Source organism: Aquarana catesbeiana, linkage group LG06 (genome assembly GCF_042186555.1).
Source record: "Aquarana catesbeiana isolate 2022-GZ linkage group LG06, ASM4218655v1, whole genome shotgun sequence".
NCBI classification, from domain to species: domain Eukaryota; kingdom Metazoa; phylum Chordata; class Amphibia; order Anura; family Ranidae; genus Aquarana; species Aquarana catesbeiana.
The window spans coordinates 347,883,367-347,906,522 of NC_133329.1; the positions used below are offsets into that span (position 1 = coordinate 347,883,367).

The 23,156-nt window shown below is 39.0% G+C and overlaps 1 protein-coding gene across 1 annotated transcript in view; it reads right to left on the minus strand.

Annotated features, from left to right (window-relative positions):
• The window catches only part of COL28A1 (collagen type XXVIII alpha 1 chain), a 99,038-nt gene that overhangs the window by 28,200 nt on the left and 47,682 nt on the right, over nt 1-23,156 (minus strand). Inside the window, exons 14-22 of the mRNA XM_073634008.1 lie at nt 21,066-21,134; nt 20,632-20,700; nt 18,879-18,947; nt 17,836-17,904; nt 16,007-16,078; nt 6,258-6,326; nt 3,453-3,524; nt 3,151-3,219; nt 2,633-2,701 (exon numbers count right to left, since the gene is read on the minus strand). Coding sequence (XP_073490109.1) covers nt 2,633-2,701; nt 3,151-3,219; nt 3,453-3,524; nt 6,258-6,326; nt 16,007-16,078; nt 17,836-17,904; nt 18,879-18,947; nt 20,632-20,700; nt 21,066-21,134 — 627 coding nt within the window. The remainder of the gene's footprint in view (nt 1-2,632; nt 2,702-3,150; nt 3,220-3,452; nt 3,525-6,257; nt 6,327-16,006; nt 16,079-17,835; nt 17,905-18,878; nt 18,948-20,631; nt 20,701-21,065; nt 21,135-23,156) is intronic.

Below are 23,156 nucleotides of genomic sequence, written 5' to 3' on the forward strand. Positions count from 1 at the left end.
CCTTCCCCTTTCCTCTCCTCTCCTCCCTGCCCCTCCCCTCCTATTTTGCCTGTAAAAAGTTGCTGCCAATTCCTGCCAGCCCCTCTGCAATAAGAATATGTACTAGACAGTGTGTGTGTGTGTGTTTTTTTTTTAATTCCACAGCTAAATGCCTTTGTTCACATCACCTATGTGCAGTCAAGTGACCTCACGGCTGATGTCAGAATGGAAACTCAGCCCCTCCCACTGTAGTCCATACATCGTGGAGGGAGAGCAGCAGGTGGCACATTGGCGAAATAGGTATTTAGCTGCTGAAAAAAAACCCCAAAACTGTATAGTATATCTTATTGCAGAGGGGAATTAACCTCCCTGGCGGTATGATTATTTCAGATTTTAGGTGCTGAAAGGGGTACCATTATTTTGCACAGAAATTTGGCGTTTTATATTGTAGGCCTGTAATTCTTAGGAATAATTCTGTCCAAACCATAGTCTAGTAGATATCCCGTGTATTGATAAATTTTGAAAAACGAAATAAAAAATTATAATATAATAAATAACTATAAATAATTATAACAAATAATAATATAATAATAATAAAAAATATTCAATAATGTAATCAAATCAAAAACACTGAAATTTGCTCAGTTGCAGAATTGTCACTTTCGTTACTTTTAGTGTTTGGTGATGGATTTTCCCACAAATCACTATCACTCAATTCTGCGAGTGATTCTAATTTATTATCGCTGTTTTCTAGCTGCTCTAAAGCCACTTTTGATGTAAAGGGACAGTTTTGGTTGCTATGGACAATCTCCAGTTTCCAAGCAGAAAGAACAGTATTTATAATATAAAACTGCATGCAGGACACTGGACAGACCACTAGGGACAAAGGGGATGTGTAATTATTTGATACAGTACTGTAATCTGTAAGATTACAGTATACTGTATCTATACTGTGTGTTTCACTTTTTGAATTTGCCGCCGAACTCCGTCCCCGTGCATCGCAACGCTCGCAGGGAACGGAGCTCGGCACTGTGAATCGAGCGAGACACAGTGGCTCGCAGATCACAGCAGGGAGACATCGCAGGAACCAGGGGACAAGGTAAGTAAACTCTTCCTGGATCCTGCGATGCGATCCCGAGTCTGGCTCGGGGATACCGCTTTTGGTATTGAAAATCCACCCCGAGCCAGACTCGGGAATACCGCTAGGGGGGTTAATATCGGCCTCAACAACCCCTTTAAAGCAGAACTTCACCCAAAAAGGGAATTTCCTCCTCCTCCCCACCTCATCCCCCTTTTTTTGGGGGGGGGGGTGGAGGTGGTTTTGACATGTCTCACTTTCATTCTGATCACCTAAGCGATCTGAGCAGACGTTCCCCACAACCCCCACGCCCCCCCCCCCCCCCCAGTCTTCTGGAACACATTACAGGTCCCAGGAGCCTGAGGGCCATTCAAAAAGTGGCCTCAGGGACCGAAGTCTGGTGGAAAAAACTGGCTCTGGTGGGCACAACACTGGATTCTGGGACAGGTGAGTGTCTGTTTATTAAAAGTCAGCAGCTACAGTTTATGTAGCTGCTGACTTTTAATTTTCAGATATATGACTGGAGCTTCTCTTTAAAATATAAGTGACACTAAACCCACATACTAAAAAAAAATCAATAAATGCTGTATTACATGCTTTTCATACTCACTCATTTACTATGAGGTTCATTTTCTGTAATCTGCAAAAAAACCTGGTTGATCCTACTGTTCTCTATCTCCACCTTCTGTCCAAGTCTCTAATTCAGCCAAGAATTTTGCAGAGTAGTGTTGGCAGCTCTGCACATGCTCAGTTTTCAGAGAGTTTCTATGCTGAGCATTTCCTCCCTATCACATCTGAGTGGCCCATGTGACTAAAGAGTCACACGTGTGGGCATATACGCAGTGGTAAATAACAGCCCACTCCCTCCCCCCTCCTCCATGCCCACTAACCAGCTAAACACAATGGGGGCGGGGTATTACATGTAGATTGATGGAGGCTTCACCTCCCTATTATTCTAATACACAGGCTGGAGGGGCGTGATTCCACCCACACCACGTTATTGCCAAAAAAATAATAAAGATTTGATTTCAAATATATATTTTATGACAATTTAAAACCAGCAGCAGAGGACTATATTGATTAGGAAAAAAGTACTTAGATGTTTTTTTTTAATTAAAATAATCACAGTGCCATCATCCATATACAGAAGTGGAAGGGACAATGTAAATTAAACAGTGTGTGTTTCGTTTCACTGTAAGTTAGTATTTGTCTATTCATGCATTGTGGCCTGTTTTAAACCATCATTTCTACTAAAGGTCTAACAAAACTATATCATACTGTATAGATCCATAGATTCAGGGAGCCTTCAAATGTCATTGAATCTATGGTCCTATATCTTATATTAGAACTGAGAAGTAGTATCTTGAATTGCTAATCTGGGGACAATTCATAAATAAGGTACAAAACTACTCAAGAAGTAAAATCAAACATGGTGTACACCTCAATAAATGTAAAAGTACATATAACTAACTGGATCAACATTACATAATAGTGCACAGTATGTAAAAACGTAATCCTGGGGTATATTAGGATTGTTACTTATTGGGATGTTTGGAATATTTATTGTCACTTTACCTTTGGACCAGCAATGCCAATTCCTGGTTCTCCAATCAATCCTTGTGGACCAGGTAGTCCAATGTCTCCCTTGAATATTGAAAAAAGATTTAGTGAGTCACAGTTTGCCATTACAAAGGTTGTCTAATACTGATTTTACCTTTTGTAGGCACTAGAAGCAAATATTTACAGATTCTCCTGAAATATCTACATGCTATTCAGTGATTGTTTTTTTTACAATTTATTAGCCCAATTGGGAGCTACAGATGAATCTTTGTGTATTAATATGTCTGAAAGATTGTAAAAACCACACAATAAATAGTATGTGGATAAGTAAGCTGAGGTTCATGTGGATATTTACAAATGTTATGAGTGCTACCAATCCTGATTATAAAATATTTGCAATATGCAGAATTTAAAGTAATGCATTTTTTATAATTACAGGTACTTATATAGCACTATATATGTACAATATATATTGTACATTCACATCAGTCCCTGCCCTCAACTAATCTCAATTAATTAAGAGCAATTACTACCTTCGGGCCCACAATCGCTCGACCAGGAGGACCTGGCAATCCAAGACGTCCTACAGCTCCAGGTTCACCCTAAAAATATGACACAAAGATAAACATTTTTTTTATATGATATTAGAAATATTCAGTTCATTGATTTCTAAAATGGAGTGTTGGGTCATATTATTTGGGGATACAAAACACTGATTTCAGATACAAGTTTTGGCATACCAATCTTGCCTGTACCTACAAAATAAGTGCTATTAATATGGGTCACTTTGTTTTCAGTGAGATGAATATCAGTGGAAACAACAATGAATACTCACTTTTGGTCCAGATGGTCCTGCAGGTCCTGGTGGTCCTGTTAATCCGCGAATTCCACGCTGCCCTTGGTCACCCTAACAGAACAATGATTGTTAGCAAAAACAAAATAACTTTTCAAAATTACTTTAATTAAGTATCCCACTACTCTATGTAACAATATCTAATAAGTATTGAATATAAATCTGATAATATAAAAATAGCCTACAGTAGTATGGATATTAGCCAAATACAGTTAAGTATTTACAGGCATACCCCACTTTTAAGTACACAATGGAGTTTATTTACTAAAGCTGGAAAGTGCAACATCAGGCTCCCTTCTGCATAGAAATCAATGAGCTTTTAACCCCAGATTGTTCAATTAAGCTTTGGTAATAAGACCTGGAAGCTCATTGGTTTTTTGCAGAAGTGAGCCTGATTTTGCACTTTTCAGCTTTAGTAAATAAACCTTATTGCGTACTTAAAAGTGGGGTATGCCTGTATAACACTGCTTATCATAAATATTATGGTGACTCCATCCAGATTTTTAATTTTTTATCTTTAAAATTTACTGCAAAGAAAAAGGATGCTTAATATTAAACTTTCACTTGGATGCTGACTCAGATCTTCGCTGGGCATCCAACAATTTTGGGTGTGTCAGATACCTGCCTTCCCTGCTGTGCTCTGCAGTTCTATCTGCCAGCCCCTATTTCACTACTATGTCCAGTGCACAGCGGGGAACCAGGCATCCAGCAAATTTAGTAATATGCTGGATGCTGTAAATTTTGAGCTGCTAGAGCTCTCAGGCTGCATTCACACCTGATCGTTTTCAGCTCATAAACGCTCGTAAAACGCCCGAAAAAACGCCTGAAAAAATGCCCAACAAGCAAAATCCCATTCATTTCAATGGCACCTGTTCACATCTGAGCGTTTTGTCACCTGAAGCAAAACACCTGAAAAATGCTTTAGACCACTTTCATACTGAGCTGCGGGAATGAAGCCGTGTGAGTTCAGCTGAACTCGCACAATTTCACTCCCGCATGTCAGTCCCCATTTTGGCCGCAATTTCAGAGGCATCTGTGCAGGTTTCTGCACAGATGTCAATGTAAATCGCAGCCCGAAATCACAAAAAGTATTACAGGAACTACTTTTTGAAATTGGTGCGGCGCTACATGTCAAATCGTATGTCAAATCGTACCAATGTGAACCAGGGCTTAAGCTCAAAAAAGAACATGAGCTTCTTTGGGGCAGATTACAGGTGTTTTTCTGCTTTTTACATTGGTGACCTGTACAAAATTGCTGCAAAATCACAGTAAAAACACCAGACTTTGAAACGCTCAGGTGTGAATGCAGCCTTAAAGTCAGTGAAGGTCTGGACCAGCACATTGCAGAGAGGTAAGTATTAAGAATTTTCTTTTGCAGGAAAGTTTATTTATTTCTGGATAGTTATATAGTCAAATCTAAAAGAAGATATGCATGCATACTTAAAAACGCTATACACAAAAAGGAGATAAGTTTGGACTTTGAAAGTGCTGAAAACCTCCCTTTGAAATAACTAGTCGTACACCATATAATAATAAAACATTATTTTAATAGATTGGTTAAAAATGTGTCTCATAAGACATAAGACACTACACTAAAAAAATAATGTACCAGCATCATACTACTATCCCCTCTAATAACTGATCAGATATAGCATAGATAACAGGAAATACATCAGTCGAGGGAAATTGAGGCCAAGGAGACAACCACAACCCAATGAGTTTCGCCTTGTCGGCTTCTTCAGGGGGTTTTAATGGAGGGCCGATGGGTAAGAGATGCTGTAAGCCAAATAAACATACATAATATACATTCATAAATAAATCCAAATATACACGTTAATTTATTAGTGATACTGGTACATGTATGACTTAAACACTTACATTCAATATATACTGATTCTGGGGGACCCAATAAGAGCATAAACACACTTCCACCAAAGCACATAAACGTGAATCAGGTGTCTATCCAACATCAAACGGGTTCATGTTGGATACACACCTGATTCATATTTAAGTGCTTTGGTTGAAGTGTGTTTTTGCCCTTATTAGGTCCCCCCCAATCAGTATATATTGAATGCAAGTGTTTAATTCATACATATACCAATATCACTAATAAATGAATGTGTACATTTGGATTTATTTATGAATGTATATTATGTATGTTTATTTGTCTTACAGCATCTCTACTTACCCATCTGCCCTCCATTAAAACCCCTGAAGAAGCCAACAAAGCTAAACTCATTGGGTTGTGGTTGTCTCCTTGGCCTCAATTTCCCTCGACTGATGTATTTCCTGATATCTATGCTATATCTGATCAGTTATTAGAGGGGATATTACCTATTGGAGACAAAGTAGAATGTATGGGGTCTAGTAGTATGATGCTGGTACATTATGTTTTTAGTGTAGTATCTTATGTCTTATGACACATATTTTTAACCAATCTATTAAAATAATGTTTTTTTATTATGTGGTGTATGACTAGTTATTCCAAAGGGATGTTTTTAGCACTTTCAAAGTCCCAACTTTTCTCCTTTTTGTGTATACTTCTACCCCGGGATGCGGTGCTGATCTTCAACTGAATACATTTCTATTCAGAAAATTATATTTAAAATAGCTGTAAAAAATAAAACTTTGTAGACTTCAATTTTATTGATAATCTATACTTTGTTCAGCAGCCATAAATGCTATATGTTTTGGTTTTAGGTTTCAGGAAAAGGGCATTTATTAAAAAAAAATTTAAAAAGTTTCAGTAAGTGGTACAGGATGTGCTTTTAATTGCTTGGCACTCACCTTTTCACCTTGTATGCCAACACCAGGAGATCCATCAGGACCCCTGAGACCTGGAAGACCTGGTTCACCCTACATTACAAAGAAAAATAATAGCTAGGTTTATATTTTATTTCTTTAGAATCCACGTATATCTTAAACAATAGAAAACAGATTAGATATAGATTTATAATCTACCCCCATTAGCGATATTTAAAATGCAAGATATGAATTGATGTAATTCTTTTATGAACAATTCGTCTCCACCAAACTTACTAATACGAACATCATGAATGTCATCATAATCATTGATATCATCATCACAGTCAGAAAAAATATTTATCCCAATTGTCATTTTTAAAATCATTATATCATCACTTTTCATTGTCTTTAATCATCACCAGCAGAATCAACATCATTTTATTTATATCATTATCACCATCATTTATCTCTTCATTGACATCTTCCCTTTAAATTTTAAAATCCTTGATTATCCCCTGTTGCTGTTTTCTCTTTCATTCTTTCTCATCAACTCTTTGTCACCTTGTTCATCATCTTCTTTTTCATGTTTTTCCTCATCATAATCATCATTATCAAAGACTTTTTGTTCATCATCCTTCCTCCTCATCATCGCTGCCATGTCAATTTGTTAAGGTGCCCCCTGGCAAGTAATGCAGGCTCATTCGAAGCGGCAGATAGTCTTCATCAGAGCTCCAGATGGTGGAGACTCTAGTGGTTCCAGTTTATTTTGTTGCAAAGTGACACAAGATCATGGCCCTTAGGATCACCCTGCCAGGGGGGTGGCTGGAACGCAGAGGCTATGGTGCAGAGGCTGTTCCCAAGGCTGCAGTTAAGAGACAAGTCAGATCACCCTGGGCTGGGTGGGAAAGCAACTGCTAACTAGAAGGCATATAGGCATATATTATAGCTTTTTTAGAGCATAGGTAACTGGCAATAAGGCCCAGCACTGACCAAGTGAAAGCCTGCAGCCTAAATACCCTTCTGTTCAGAAGTCCAGTGTTATTACTGGGAACTCTGGAAGTCCTGGCAGGTATTCTGTGAGTACCATTGGGATTGTGGCAGGGATTTTGTGGGTACCATTTGAATTCCTGTCAGGGATTCTATAAGTACCACTGAAAGTCCTGGCAGGGATTCTGAAGGTACCATCATACAATCTATTTCATGGATGACTGTCATAATTTTCATCTTTTTAATCATCATCATCATTCTTCATCCATGTCTCTTCTTTAAATAAATGTTAAGCATTCATGGTCATTATAATCTTCAGTGTCATCTTTCATTGCAATCATTATCTTTATCTTCTCTTTTGACATCATGCTTTACTGTCATCATCATCTCTGTCACCATTATAATTAAAAAATGATCATTTACTGTACAGTGGGTATAGAAAAGAATCACCCTGAATGCAGACTGAAATGAAGGTAGACACAGTTTTTTGTTTTATCCAGCTGCATTTACTGAGTGCAACTTATAACATCCAAGTGAAAGATATAACACCATGTCAGGAAAAAAAATTCAATTTAGAATCACTGGGGTTGATTTACTAAAGACAAATTGACTGTGCACTTTGCAAAGTGCAGTTGCACTCTGCAAGAGCAGTTGCTCCAGAGCTTAGTAAATGAAGTAAACTTTCACGTTGCAAAGAATACCCAATCACATGCAAGGAAAATTAAAAAAACAGCATTTTTGCTTGCACGTGATTGGATGATGGAAGTCAGCTGAGCTTCTGCTCATTTACTAAGCTCTGGAGCAACTGCTCTTGCAGAGTGCAACTGCACTTTGCAAAGTGCACAGTCAATTTGACTTTAGTAAATCAACCCTACTGAGTTGGAAAAAGAATCATCCCCCTGTGTCAGTATTTTGTTGAACCACCTTTTGCTTATTAACAGCCTTTAGTCTGTTGGGATATGTCTCTACTAACTTTGCACATCTAGACTTTGCAATATTTGCCCACTCTTCTTTACAGAACTGCTCAACCTCATTTAAAACTGATGGGGACCGACCATTAGTGGATTGCAGTCTTCAAGTCATTCCACAGGTTTTTAATGGGGTTTAAGTCTGGGCTTTCACTAGGTCATACTAAGACATTCACCTTTTTCTCCTTCAACCACTGTGTGGTCATTTTTGCTGTGTGCTTTGGGTCATTGTCATGTTGGAAGGTAAACCTTCTTCCCATTGACAACTTTCTGGCAGAGTGCAGCAGATTTTCCTCAAGACTTTGATGATATTTTGCCCCATCCATTTTCCTTCGATCCTGACAAGTGCTCCAGTCCTTGCTGCAGAGAAACCTCCATGCTTTACTGTAGGAATGGTGTTATTTGGATGGTGAGCTGTATTATATTTCCACCAGACATATAATTTGGTGTTGAGGACAAATAATTACATTTTAGTTTCATCTGACCATAATACCTTTTTCCATGTGGCCTCAGAATCTTCAAGGTGCATTTTGGTAAAGCTCAGTCATGACTACATGTGGCCTTTCTTGAGGAGTGGCTTTTTTTCTTGCAACCCCCCCCATACAAGTCACATTTGTGGAGAATGTGTGATATTGTTGTCACATGCACACAATGACCACTCTTTGTCATGAATTCCTGCAACTGCCTCAGAGTTGCTGTAGGCCTTTTGGTAGCCTCTCTGATCAGTTTCCTCCTGGCTCTTTCATCCAGAGCGACGTCCTGATGCAGGGAGGGTCTGTGTTGTACCAAATACCTTCTACTTCCTAATAATAGACTTCACTGTGCTCCTAGGCATCGATAATGCCATATCTTTAATCATTGACAACTCTATCAATAAACATCAATATTCCCACCAACCCCATAACTATCAATAGTCTCAATTCACAAAGCTATTTTCCTTTTGTTTTTGCTGTTACTTCCTCATGCCTTATTTACTTCATAACTCTCAGACCTCAATCACACGAACATGCATACCAAGCTTTATTAAGTCAGAAATTTTACCACTACCTGTGTTCCTGTGTTATTAAATCACTGTTTATTTTTTTGTCAGCTCTTATGAAATTACACAATATAAAATTACATTCACAAAAAGACTACCACATAGGTTATGCCAATTAAAATAACACCAGCTTCAGGGTGGTGATAACTGGGAATTTTAATAGCTGTCTATGAAGGAGAGAAGGAAACCACCTGAGGTGGTGATTAAATTATCTTAAATAATAAAATAATAATAAATAAAATAAAGATAATAATAAGATAAAATAAAGCATTAGAAGAAAATAGGGATTATTTTTTTTATTCTTTATTTAAGGGTATGCAACAGGGCACAGTAGTATGGCATGACAGCACAGTCCTGACAAAGAATGTTAGCAGTGACCAGATGGAAGTGGACATAACATTAGTTGTCATTAATCAAACTATATACGTTATGTCAATTTTGTGATAAATTGTGTCTAACAAGTCAGGGTCATATTCAATACTAAGTAAGGCATAACCAAGTGTAGGTAAATAGTTGTAGGAACATGGCTCCCATGTACATACTGAGAGCATCAGATCACCTATGGGCACTCATCAGTTGTAAAGTAACGGCAAGCGATGACCCTCTTAAAAAAAAATAAATAAATAAACAGCGTACCCGTGTGATTGGTGCATACCGAAAGGCATTTTCGGGTGTTTTTTTTTTTTTAAAAGAAGTAAGGTGGACACATTAAGCGTCTAAAGAGGGAGGAAGAAAGAAGAGAAGGAAAAATGAGTAAAGGAGGCAGGGAAGAAGAAAAAAGAAAAATAGATAAATAAATAAAAGGGGGGAGGTAAGGGAACTTCTGTGAGGTTGACAGCAAAAGGAACAGAGCTTCCAGAACTGAATACCTTCAGAGAGTTAAGAAAATGCTAAATATTCATCAGAAAAATGAAACATGTCCCAATACAGCCAGCGCGTATTGTGTTCCTCTGTCTTATCCCTGAGGATCGCATTGAGGTGTTCTATCTGTTGAATATCGTTCAACCTGGCAAACCACTGTGTTATAAGGGGTGGGGTTTGTTGTTTCCACATACTGGGAATACATGCCCTAGCTGCATTCAAAAGATGCTTCAGCAAGGATTTACGGTATCTCTTACTTGACATAGGAGTCAAATTAAGAAGCACTACAGCAGGGTTGTCAAAGAGAGAGTACTGTGCGGTTCTGGGTGCCACATCTCCAACATAATGGGCTGTGTCCAGGGAAAAGGGACACCAATACAGCAGGGGTCCGGTACCAGTGCATCAAGATTTTGTAAGAGGTCTTCTGATATTTGCTACAGAGGGAAGATTTGGGAGCAAAAAATAATATTCAGTTCTTTTGATCTTCTGAAAATGTGAAGTTTAGGTCTCTTTTCCATATGAGCAAATATGGTGGGTCTTGGTGAGAAATGACTGCGAGTAAAATACAGTATGAAATGGAGAGAGATTTCCGAATAGGCCCTTCTCCCAAACAAAGGTCTTCAAATGAAGTAGGTTGCCTTCAAAACCTGGAATGATTGGAAAGGGATCGAAGGAAGTAGGTTAGTTGTAACATTTTCCACTTGCCCAGAGCTGAACAGTTGAAAGAACCAAACAGTTACGATGGGCGGATCCAACCAAATGGGCCAAGGAAGGATGAAGCTCTGATTAGGTTCAGATCATGTTGGAGTTGAAAGGCTCTATCAGTCAGGCCCAGAGCGAAGTCTGGGTGACCAATGATGGGAGTCACTGGCGAGGGGAAGCTGGAAGTTGCTGCCAGTTTGTAATATCTAGAAAGTTCTATCAAGGAAGATTCAATCAATGGGGAGGCGCTACTCAACGTGGTGGACTCCTGTCCAAGGAAGTCATCGATTCTTGTTCCAAAGACACCCAAAGTTTGTAAGAGGCGTGTCTACACCAATCGACCACTCTGGTCATATGGACCGCCATACAGAATAAAGGCTGGGTTTGGGAGTCTGACACCACCCCTGAGCTTAGATCTTTGCAAGAGTGCCCGCTTGAGACGGGAAGGTTTACCTTGCCAAACATATTGGATGACGGCTGCTCGGATCTTTCGAAAAAACTCTTCTGGCAGTTTGATCGGCAAAGCTTACAGGAGATATTAGAGACGTAGCATGACGTTCATTTTTATAACATTACATCTGCCAAACCAAGAGACTGCCAAGGATTTCCATTTTTATAAATCTGCAGAGAGGGTAGCCAATAAAGGTTGTAAATTATATTGGAAAATAAATTGAAGATTGGAAGGGATTCTAGTGCTCAGGTACTGGATGGCTTGTGGGGCCCATTGAAAAGGGAAATTACCACTGAAGTGAGAAATGGATTGAGGTGGGAGGTTAACTTTGAGAGCCTCTGATTTTTGTAGATTAACTTAAAAGTCTGATAATTCTCCATACGTACGGATTTCAGATAAGAGAACTGGTAAGGATACAAGTGGATTTGATAAATAGAACAACAAGTCATCCGCATAAGCAGCGACTTTGTGATGGTACATACTAGTTTCAAGACGACTACTGTCTGGGTTATTCCGAATGTGCTGCAACAGAGGTTCCAATGAGAGAATGAATAGGAGTGGAGAGAAGGGACAGCCCTGTCTTGTTCCATTACCAATCTTAAAGGATTTGGAGGCTACTCCGTTCACTTTGACTGTGGCTTTGGGCATCGAGTACAGGGCAGAAATCCAAGATAGGACCGAGATCGGCATCCCAATGTGTCGTAAGGTGGCCTGGAGAAAGGTCCAGTTCTCCCTGTCAAATGCTTTTTCAGAGTCAGTTGAAAGTAGAATGAATGGTGTGTTAAGATGCTTGGCTCTCTCTATAACATTAATAGTTCTAATCGTGTTGTCTAATGTGTCTCTGTTGCGGCTAAAACCGACCTGATCAATGGGGATGATATGCTGGAGAACAGAACCTCTCTCTGCCAAAATTTTTGTGAACAATTTTAGGTCGCAATTAAAAAGGAGATGGGCCTATAGTTGGCACAGAGGAGTGGAATTTTGTCTGGCTTTGGGATGACCGAGATGCTTGCCCTTAGGAGGTCTGGAGGCATGGCGTGGCCCTCTAAGATGGCGTTAAAAGCCTTGGAAAAATGGGGTGCCAATTGTACAGAGAAGACTTTGTAGTATGGGGTTGTGAAACCATCTCGCCCCGGCGCTTTTCCTGCTGTCGATCCAGCTATTGTGTCCGAGAATTCCTCTGCAGAGGTAGGTGCCGATAGCAGCTCAACCTCCTCATCAGTGAGTGAGGGCAGTTTCACAGCCTGGATGTATGCATCAATTGCCGCAGACTTCTACAGGATACAAGCCGTGGCGGGAGATGAATGTAAGTTATAAAGAGAAGAGTAAAAATCATGTAATGTCTCAGCCATCTCTGGAGATAAATGAATTTTGGTACCCGAAGAAGTAGATATAGCTGCAATGTAGGATGAATTGCGTCGGGTTCGTATAGTGTTCGCCAGAGACCTGCTACACTTTTCTCCAAATTTGTAGAATGTTCTACGTGCCTTCAAAAGCCTATTTTTGGCCTGGAATAACGAGAGGTCTCTGATTTGTTCCCAAAGCCAATTGAGCTCTGCTTCTGCAAGATGATCAGGACGAGATTTATGGTGTTTTTCAAGGTCATGTAATTGGATAATAAACTGGTTAATGTTTTCACCTTGTCTTGTTTAACTCTGTGACCATGTTTAATGAGAACTCCTTGTATATAGCACTTTTGCGTGCCGACCAAAGGAGAAGAGGGCTAGATACTGAGTCTTGGTCTCGAAGAAGAGTTGCAATTCTCTCAGGACATCTGTTTTAATGTCAGGGTCCTGTAGAAGGGTTTCATTAAGACGCCAGGTGGTGTAGCTGGGCATGCGGTGTTGTAAAGCTAATTCCAATGAGATCGGGGCATGATCTGACAGTGCAATATTGCCAATGTGGGCACTGGAAACTATTGGAATCGTGGCATGGGAGACAAGGAAAAAGTCTATCCTTGAATATGATCCATGGGGTTTGGAGAAAAAGGTGCAATCCTTTTCTTGCGGGTGGAGAATACGCCAAATATCAACCAATTGATAGGAATGTAGAAGTTCTTTAAGTCTAGTTCTGGATTTTTGAGATAGGACCGAAGAACCCATTGATGAATCCTTATGTGGGTCGAGAGTAATATTGAAATCTCCACCTAATATGAGAGTACCCTCAGTAAGGAAGTCCAAAGAGGAAAGACACAACTCAAGCACTGCGAGTTGGTTTATGTTTGGTAGAAAAACATTTAAGAAAATAGGGATTTTAACAGTTCAAAGTTCATTTCACCTAAAGAAATAAAGATTACACTTCTTGCTGGCATTTATGTTTTAGGAGAAAAAAAAATCACAAGATAAAATAAGTAGTGATGCTATAATAACTTATACATATTAGTGAATTTAGCCTATTATCAATACTAACATCATTATCCTGATTTTCTCTATCCTCAAAACAATAAACGCCACAAGTATTGGCATGTTTAAGCTTACTGTGATCAAATGTAACTCTGTACACATTCATTCATGTCATGCCTGTCACCCAAAGAAGATGCTGTATTTCTTTTGGGTGACGGGCGTCCCACGATTGTGTTTGTGCATTTTTACCGTGATTGTTGCCTGACGAATCATGGGAAAATCACGCCACACTTGGGGTGCTATTAAAACCAATGGGCAATGCACCGGGAACGCACAGGCATCCCGCGATTTGCTGCTATTGCGAATCGTGGGCGGAATTATGCTGACTCCGCAAGTAATTCGCAAAGCGGAGTTGTGAACGGAGCCTTAACAATTTACAAGCCCCACAGTACCCGATTGCTTATTCACAAAACTGCTTTAACACAGTAGATGCAAACACTGCAGAATTGGCCTCTTTGCTTCCTCTTTCTCCCGTCAATTGGAGGCCCTTTGGGTAAGACATTGGTCAATCCTTCACTCATCCCAGCTTTAGATATTTTTAATATAGATAGTCTATATTGTCCATTTATAGTGTTGTTTTTTATTCTGAAATAGGTGCTAGTAATTTATTTATTTAATTGTATGTTGTTTATTCTGTAGTATTGTGACCATTTTAAACGTACCTCTATTTACCCATCACGTTTAAAATGGTCACAATACTACAGAAAAAACAACATAAAATTAAATAAATACATTACTAGCACCTATTTCAGAATAAAAAGCAACACTATAAATGGACAAATAAGGCTTTATGATCCTTGTGACTTCAGTTTGTATTTACCAACTAAAACTGAAACCTTACCATGAAAAAAGATACATATAAATAAAATTTATCGCTAAAGAAATTGGTTGGGTTCCCAATCACATGACCTAAAGTGCAACTTCACTCCTGTTTCTAAAAGTAAAAAATCTAGCAGCTATAAATACTGCAGCTGCTGACTTATAACAAGTGGGTACTTACCAGCCTGTGGAGTCCATAGTTGTCTTCTCCAGAGCCAATTCTTTGCGGGGTTTCAGGTCCTCGGTGTCACCATGACTTCCTGATACTCATAGCCTGCTCCCTTCTGTGAATGTGGAGGTCGTGCAGTGCTATACACTCATGCACACTGGATGTTATAAAAACACCAGTAGCATTAGCTGTAGAAAGCTGTAGCTGTAGAAGTTTTGCAGCATTTTTGCAGTAGCGTTTTTCAATGTTTTTTAGCTGTAGCGTTTTTAGCAAAACTATACTCCCACAAAAGCTTATGGCTTAAAAACGCTGATAAATGTGTTTTTCAGCATTTTTTAACTTCTGTCAGAATTAGAACGTTTTTATAGCTCTAAAAACTCCTCTTAATAACCACTAGTTCTGGGGTTTTTTTCCAGCCAGAAAACACCCTGCCGAAAAACACTGATATCAGCCTATGTGTGCATGGACACATAGGATAACATGCTGGGAAATTTACTGGCTGCAGAGAAAACCGCCTGAAGCCAAAAACAGGAGCTGTAAAAACGTGTGCATGGTGCATGAGGTCCTGCAGTCTCCTGGGACAAGTGGCATCTTCCAGGAGGCTGTGGGTGGGAGAAGGGAGGGCTAAACTGACATCATACTCATCTAGGTGAGGATAGAGGAAGTAGCAGATACCCTTCGAAAAAGTACACACTCTTAAATTAAAAAAAACCCACAGCAAATCTGTTGAAGAAGGGGGAGGAGAAGGATGAGTAGCAGTTTTACTTTTGAGTAAAGGTCTGCTTTAACTAAGCTGAAGCCTGCAATGTTTGAGTATACTGTATTACAGAAGTTTTGCGAAGGACAAACAAGGTATTGTGTGTTTTATTTTATATTGTATATTAGCAGGTATGCAAGTGGAGGTAAATTGTTATAAATTACAAGCTTTATTAATTCATTGGGGTTGATTTACTAAAACCGGAGAGTGCAAAATCTGGTGCAGTGCTGCATATAAACCAATCAGCTTCCAGGTTTTCTTGTCAAAGCTTAATTGAATAAGCTGAAGGTAGAAGCTGATTGGCTACCATGCACAGCTGCACCGGATTTTGCACTCTCCAGTTTTAGTAAACCAACCTCACTGTCTTATGCTGCAGGGGACCACACAGACTGACACTCTAGGAGTTTTGATTTCCTAGACTTTAAGGGAACAGTTCTGATAAGAGTAACATTTAGCCGTGTAGGTGGCAAAAGAGAAGAATTCAGTCTCTTCTTTATATGTATGACCTTATTTAAAAAAAAAAACATGGTGTATGTGACAGGGTTGCTTTAATAAGTTTCAAAATGAATGGCACAATTGAAATAAAGAGGGCATTGGTGACAATATAACTATAACAAGGTGCAGTATATTTATTACCTTTTGTCCTGGTGCACCGTCTTCACCTGGTAAACCAGGCAAACCAGCCAATCCTGAAGATCCTGGCTCACCCTGAAATTCACAGAATAATTTTAGGGTGTTTAGAGTAAATCTTTTGCATGGCATACAGTATGTTTTTATCTTTTCCCAAATTGTGCATACAACATTATTGCAGTTAATAATATTTCTGAATTAAGTTGCAAAAAATTTTTAATTTTTTAAGAGCCTGTAAATTAACTAATTATTGCATCTAAAGCTGTTCACAGACATAAGATTAAAGATCTCAACTACCTATAGGTTGACTTCTCTCAGGGCAGTGTCGCATGGATAGGTCTTGAGCTTTTTTGGTCCCTAAAGCTCACCATACATGTTATTATCTGAACATACAATCTCTGTACAACTAGGTTTAGATCTACCAAACCTATGTAATATGAGGGCCCATCTAATCTATCCAATTAATCTGTATCCAGTCATGGCTGATAGATCTAGAGTAGAATGTGCAATCAGATTGTAATGTGTGGTGAGCTTGTTCACATGTGAGGTTTGGGGGGTAGTAAAACTCAGTGGTTGAGCCATGGTTTTACAGCCCACTAAAACACTATCCCCTTTTGCTGCAGAGGCAGTGGCCAGTAGTGTACACATGTTATGGGTGCAATGCTCCTCTTTGTGGCCGTGGTCGGAATTATCCTCCCTGTCACTTTTAGTGTCTAAGGGATTAAAGCAAACAGTGAGGAGGTGAGACAATGCCTTCTGACTGCCTGTCAAATGCTCTCTGAAGAGCAATCTGAAAACGGATCACTCTTTAGAGACCAATGCACATGTGAATGAACACTTAGACTGTCTGTATCTGTTGAATAACTATGAATGACCATCTATTCTTAGTGTTCATATTGTGGAACCCTCTGATGCAACAGGTGCAGCAGGACAGTTGGATTGCACTTGAGCAATCAACAACCTTGCTATGTGATTGGACACCTACAATCAAAAATGTACCTTATAAGAAAAGTGGGTTGATTTACTAAAGGCAAATAGACTGTGCACTTTTGCAAGTGCAGTTGAACTCTGCAAGTGCAGCTATTTGCCTTTAGTAAATCAACCCCAAAGGCCTAAGCAAAGTAATAGGATTGCTTGGTAGAAGATTTTACAAACCTGACCTGCTGCTTCAGCCCCCAAAATGTGTAAAATTCAAAACTTTCTTGGGGCTATGCATCTCCTGATCCCCCCAGCCCTTAGGCATGGCAACTGTCCACCCACACAATCTGTAAAGGAGGAAGGAGTGCCACATGCTTCTTCTATACTAAGACAGGTCATAAAAGGTGCACAGTTCTAACACGATACCCCCATCAACACAGACAGTGCTAACAGGGTAATTCCTCCTGCCAAGCAATTGTGGGAAGCCATCTGCGCGGGGAGAAAATAGTGATTATAGCAGCCGCTAGCGATAATCGGAAGTGAATCCGGCAGGCTGGTTGTACCCAAGATGATCGACCAAGTCGGTACATGCAGCCTGCCCACACAGGGTTTGAACCGTCTATGGCCGGCCTAAGAAGGATCAAGTTTTTACCAAGGCCCAGAAATAATATGTGAGTATAGGGAAGGTTCATATACATTTCTTGTGGGCCTGCCCTCTAGCAAACCTGTTACTTTGCCTAATCACTCCTCTTTTGTCTTCCTTCTAAAGCATTGATGCAGTTTTTTTTTTTTTTTTACTTGTCTCATCAGTTGACAAACATAATAATAAACTTTATGGTAAACAAACCTCAAGTTGTTATTTCACCTTTGCGTAGGTATATATAATCAGACTAGTATAGACTTTAAATTTAAAGTACCTTTGCCCCAGTTTCTCCAACGCCTCTCTCTCCAGGTACTCCAGATTCTCCTGGTAAACCTTGATCTCCCTAAAAAAAAATAAAGAGCGACTTGTGGGACAAATATTCAGAGCTTCTCCCACCAGGGTGAACTTACAGTGCATATATAGAGCTTTTCCAATTATTGTATATGTGTCCTAGCCCCTCCAACCTTGACCAAAGTAGTATTTCTGGCCTCATCCCAAGAGTGCCAAAATATATACTGTTGGGATTATTTACTAAAGCTGGAGAGGGCAAAATCAGACTCACTTCTGCATAGAAACCAATCAGCTTCCAAGTTTTATTACCAAAGCTTAACTCAACAAGCTGAGGTTAGAAGCTGATTGGTTTCTATGCAGAAGTAAGCCATATTTTGCACTCCCCACTATGTTCGAGCTCTCCTCACCAGGGCCTAAGTACATGTGTTTGAGATTTTCCACCCCCTCCACCAGGGTCACAATACATACTGTATGTCTAAGATCCTCCCACCATTGCCAGATACATGTTTCCCAACACGACTAAAGATCTTCCAAATACAACTAAAGAACATATGTTTGAATCCCCTACAGTGCCATAATGCAAATGTCTGAGCTTTTCCCACAAGGGCCAAAGAACATATGCCTGAGATCGTGCCACCATATTTAAATTCCAAATGTTTGAGATTCTCCATCGAGGGCTAAAGTACACATTTTTGAGATCCTCCCACCTGGGTAAAAGTACACATAACCTGTTTATTTATGAGCCCTGAATACATCAGTCAGACAGTGTTTTTACTGTTTCTCTTACCTTGGGTCCCATGGGTACATATGTCTGAAATCTTCCAAGTATGACAAAAGAACATACGTTTGAACCCCTCCCACCCATGTCAAAGTAACGAGTCTGAGCTCCCCCACCCAGTCAAAGTATATGTGTCTGAGATGGCCCTACAGTGCCATAATGCAAATGTCTGAGCTTCTCCCACAAGGGCCAAAGAACATATGCCTGAGATCCTACCATCATATTTAAATTCCAATTGTTTCTCTTACCTTGGGTCCCATAAGTCCTTCTCCTGGTGCACCTCTCAGTCCTGGTGGCCCCACAGGACCCTGAACACCCTGAAAGACAACATGGGCATATTTACTTGAGTAGGCTTTCTGCATCTTATTTTAGGTATGTAATAGAGTTATAACTTATCCTTGGTGTATGTCAGATGCTGTCAAAGATTAGGGAAAAAAATTCTGCATCCAGAACTTGCATGCCCTGCTTTGACCATGGATCTTTAAAGCTGTAATGGAGCAGCCGTTACTGGGCAGAACTAAAATTTAGTTCATTGAGACTAGAGTTCCTGAAGCTAGATACTATACATATACCTATAATATACCTATAGCTAGGTACTTATCAGTACAGTTTCTATACATTTGTTTTTTTAACTCCAGGAAGAAACAATTTTATGTACTCTAAACTTTTAAATGTATATTTGATTGTAACTAGTTTACAAAAAATTAAGAAAAAAATCTTTAAAAAAAAGAAATATTTAAAAATATCTTTTAATATAGTTTTTTTTCTTAGTTTTTTTTTTTTTTTTTTTTTTTTAAAAAAGCTTTTTTTTAAGCATCCTAAGGGATCTCTGCGTATATTTCTGGCGTTGGGTTTCCCCTTCTGCTTCCTTGGAGGGTTTGGGTGAAATGCACTGACTATCCTTGGTTGTAATATGCATCTACAAGCCGTATTATCTTTGAATGTAATTTACAGGTTTTATACAATACAGTGTAAGTAGTCTGCTTAGACCCTGTACCAATGTGTTAGAATGTTTATGGTTGGTATATCTTATCTTTTCTTTGCCAATAATATTAGGGTCCATTTGATTTCCCCTGAAGAAGAGTAATGCCCTGTACACACGATCAGACATTGATCGGACATTCCGACGACAAAATCCATGGATTTTTTCCGACGGATGTTGGCTCAAACTTGTCTTGCATACACACGGTCGCCAAAGTTGTTGGAAAATCGAATCGTTCTGAACACGGTTACGTAAAACGCGTATGACGGGATTATAAACGGGGCAGTAGCCAATAGCTTTCATCTCTTAATTTATTCTGAGCATGCGTGGCACTTTGTGCGTCGGATTTGTGTACACATGATCGGAATTTAACCAATCGGATTTTGTTGGCGGAAAATGTTATAGCCTGCTCTCAAATTTTGTGTGCCGGAAATTCTGACGGAAAAAGTCTGATGGAGCCTACACACGATCGTACTTTCCGGCAACACAATCCAATCGCACTTTTTCCGTCGGAAAATCCGACCGTGTGTACAGGGCATAAGTCTCAAAATGCATCAGATTTGGGCAGAGGTTTTTTTATTTATTTTTTTGTCATACATTTATCATGTAATTCTTCCTATATTAAGGAAATGGGAAACAAATCAATATACTGTGTATAGTATATATGGTATCATCAAAGCTTGTGGCTGTTATTGTGGATTTTTGGCTGGAAAAAATATGTTTTGTATTTAATTTTAAATGAGAATTTTTTATGATTTTTTAAAATCCCCACCACCCACTTCTTGAATTTTATGCTTTAATTCATCTATTGATGGGCATAGAGACAGTCTCCAAACACACCCTATTTCATATTGTCGTTATTAGTCTGCTGCTGCTCCTTCAATGTACAAGTGGTGGGCTGGGGATGTGTTCTTTACAAAGTTGTGCTTCTGCAGTAGTATAGGTCTAGACTTCGGCTGTCTACTGACAGAACAGAAATTATGATTTTCTATATTTGAAGAATAAAAAATATATATTACCTTTTCTCCTTGTATTCCAACTCCAGGTAAACCAATTGGACCTGGGAAACCAGGAGGTCCAAAATCTCCCTAGGAGGAAAATGAATAATTTACAGATTGTTCAAAATGTGATTTTATATATTGTAGAAGGAAAGACATCCTGAAATTGATTGTGTGAAGGTAACTAGTTAAAAATCGGTTACTGTGAAAAAAAAAATGTATATAATTTGAATGGAGGTCCTCTTTATTTTGAATTTTCTAGAGAACACCTCACCATAATTCAGTTCTTATAAATGTGTTACCACCTCTTATTAAGAGCTTACAGCATTGACCTAATATTAGCAGTTGTAATAGTGGGTCATTTTACATATAATCAGCTGAAAGCTGTAGGGTCCATTAGCCTGGAGGTACAGCGCGATAATAAATGTCTAGTTTATTCCATTTATAACACTGACCTTATCACCCTTAATACCAGCACCTGTCATCCCACGAGGTCCTCTTTGTCCTTCAAACCCACGGTCACCCTACAAGAGAAATAGTACATCATGTTTAATATAGAATAGTCCTTTTAACCCTCTTGTATTGTATTGTAACTGTACTGTCTCCCTTCATATTGTGAAGTGCTGTACAAACTGTTGGCGCTATATAAATCCTGTATAATAATAATAATGGCAGCAACTAATGTCCAAGGATCCCATCAGGGATGCTTTGACCGAAATACCTGGAAAACCTTTTTTTTGCTCTTATGGGGTATTGTAGAAAAATAGTAAGATACTTTACTTCAGGTGTAGTTAGATAAATTACATCTGGAGAAGGTGCAAGAAAATATATGGATGGTGTACACATTCTGTAAGTAAGGAGTAAGCAAGTCAGGGAGTCCTACTGGGCTCAGAGCCACCCAATGTTTTTCCTAGTTTCACATGCTAGCGTAAAAATCGCTTTACAACATTGTGGTCACAGGATAGCTGTTGTAAAATTGCCATGTCATAAAACTTCTACCAGAGTTCTCAACAGACTCAATTCTGATTGTAACTGGCCATTTTAAGGCCATTTAGGAGAAATACCCATTTGTGGATGGCTGTACTTGACCTGACCCTGACCTTTTCATACAACCCACATCTCCAAATCTGTCCAAATGTCCTGAAATATGTCTACATCCAATGTACATGTTTGATCTGTTTTCAAATGGTCATTTATTTAGATTCATTAACATGTTGACTGCTAAACTATAAAACACAATCTTATGGAAATACTGTTATAGTTAGAAAAACAACATTGGATGTCAAATAAAGTATAATCAAACACTTTAGCACGCCCCCCCCCCCCCCCCCCCCCCACACACACACACACACACACACACACACACACTTGGCAGTTCTCAATTTTGCATCAAAACCATGCCAGATATCTAAGTGTCAGTCATGAGAGCCGATGACCCTAATATTATGAGATTATTTGCTTTACTAGGCCAGGCAAACTTTCTTAAATTAGAACTTGTTTTCTTCACACTTTGGATAGAGTAAGGGAGGATTATAACCCCTGTAAGTTTATTTTTGCCATCTGTGTCCCATTGGGGAGATTTCCCTTTACTTCTTGTCCCATAGCCAAAACAGAATGTGAGTGGAAATCCCTGCACATTAAGAGAATCCCGTGAGTCCCCAATTCAGCTACAGATTTTGCAGCTGTGGTGGCAACTCTGCACATGCTCAGTTTTCAGTGAGTTTCTACGCTGAGCTTTTACTCCCTATCACATCTGAGCAGCCCATGTGACTATAGAGTCACACATGTGGGTGTTTACAAAGTGGTAAATAACAGCTCACCCCCTTCCTCCTCCTCCATGGCCACTAACCAGCTAAGCACAATGGGGGGGATATTACATGTAGATTACCATGTTATTGCCAAAAAAAATTATAAAGATTTGATTTCAAATATATATTTGGATGACAATTTAAAACAGTTTATTGATATTAATTATTTATTTTTACTCTGCTTCTGTATTTTTTGTTATTTTGAACATGTGACCAGCAGCAGAGGTCTAGAAGCTCCCCCTGCTTATCTTTCCCTGCCGACAGGCTGGGAAAGATCTGGGTCATGTGACAGCTGCATATCCATTAGGAAAAAGGTACTTGTTTTTTTTTTATTAAAATAATTACAGTGCCATTATCCATATACAGAAGCAAGAGGGACAATGTAAATTAAACAGTGTGTGTTTAGTATCACTTTTTAAGTAGTTTTTTCATATTCAATTCAGTTTATTTTGCTGTTGCTCTTCATCTATTTTGTAGAATCTTTTTCTCATAATATTTTCTTGCCATTTTTTTCTTTTCTTTTATTTAAATGGTATTTAAAAAATCATTAAGCTGATGTTTCCAAATGATCTAAACAATACATTAGAAGAATCTTTGTCTCTTTGAAGAGTGCTGCCATATTTTAAACTCTGTTACATTCTTATCTGCATGGTAGTGAGTGTCATCTCTTAAAGGTCTGACTTTTTTTACAGCAGAGATGGTGAACATTGCATGTTTACACCCATTTAAAAGTCAACA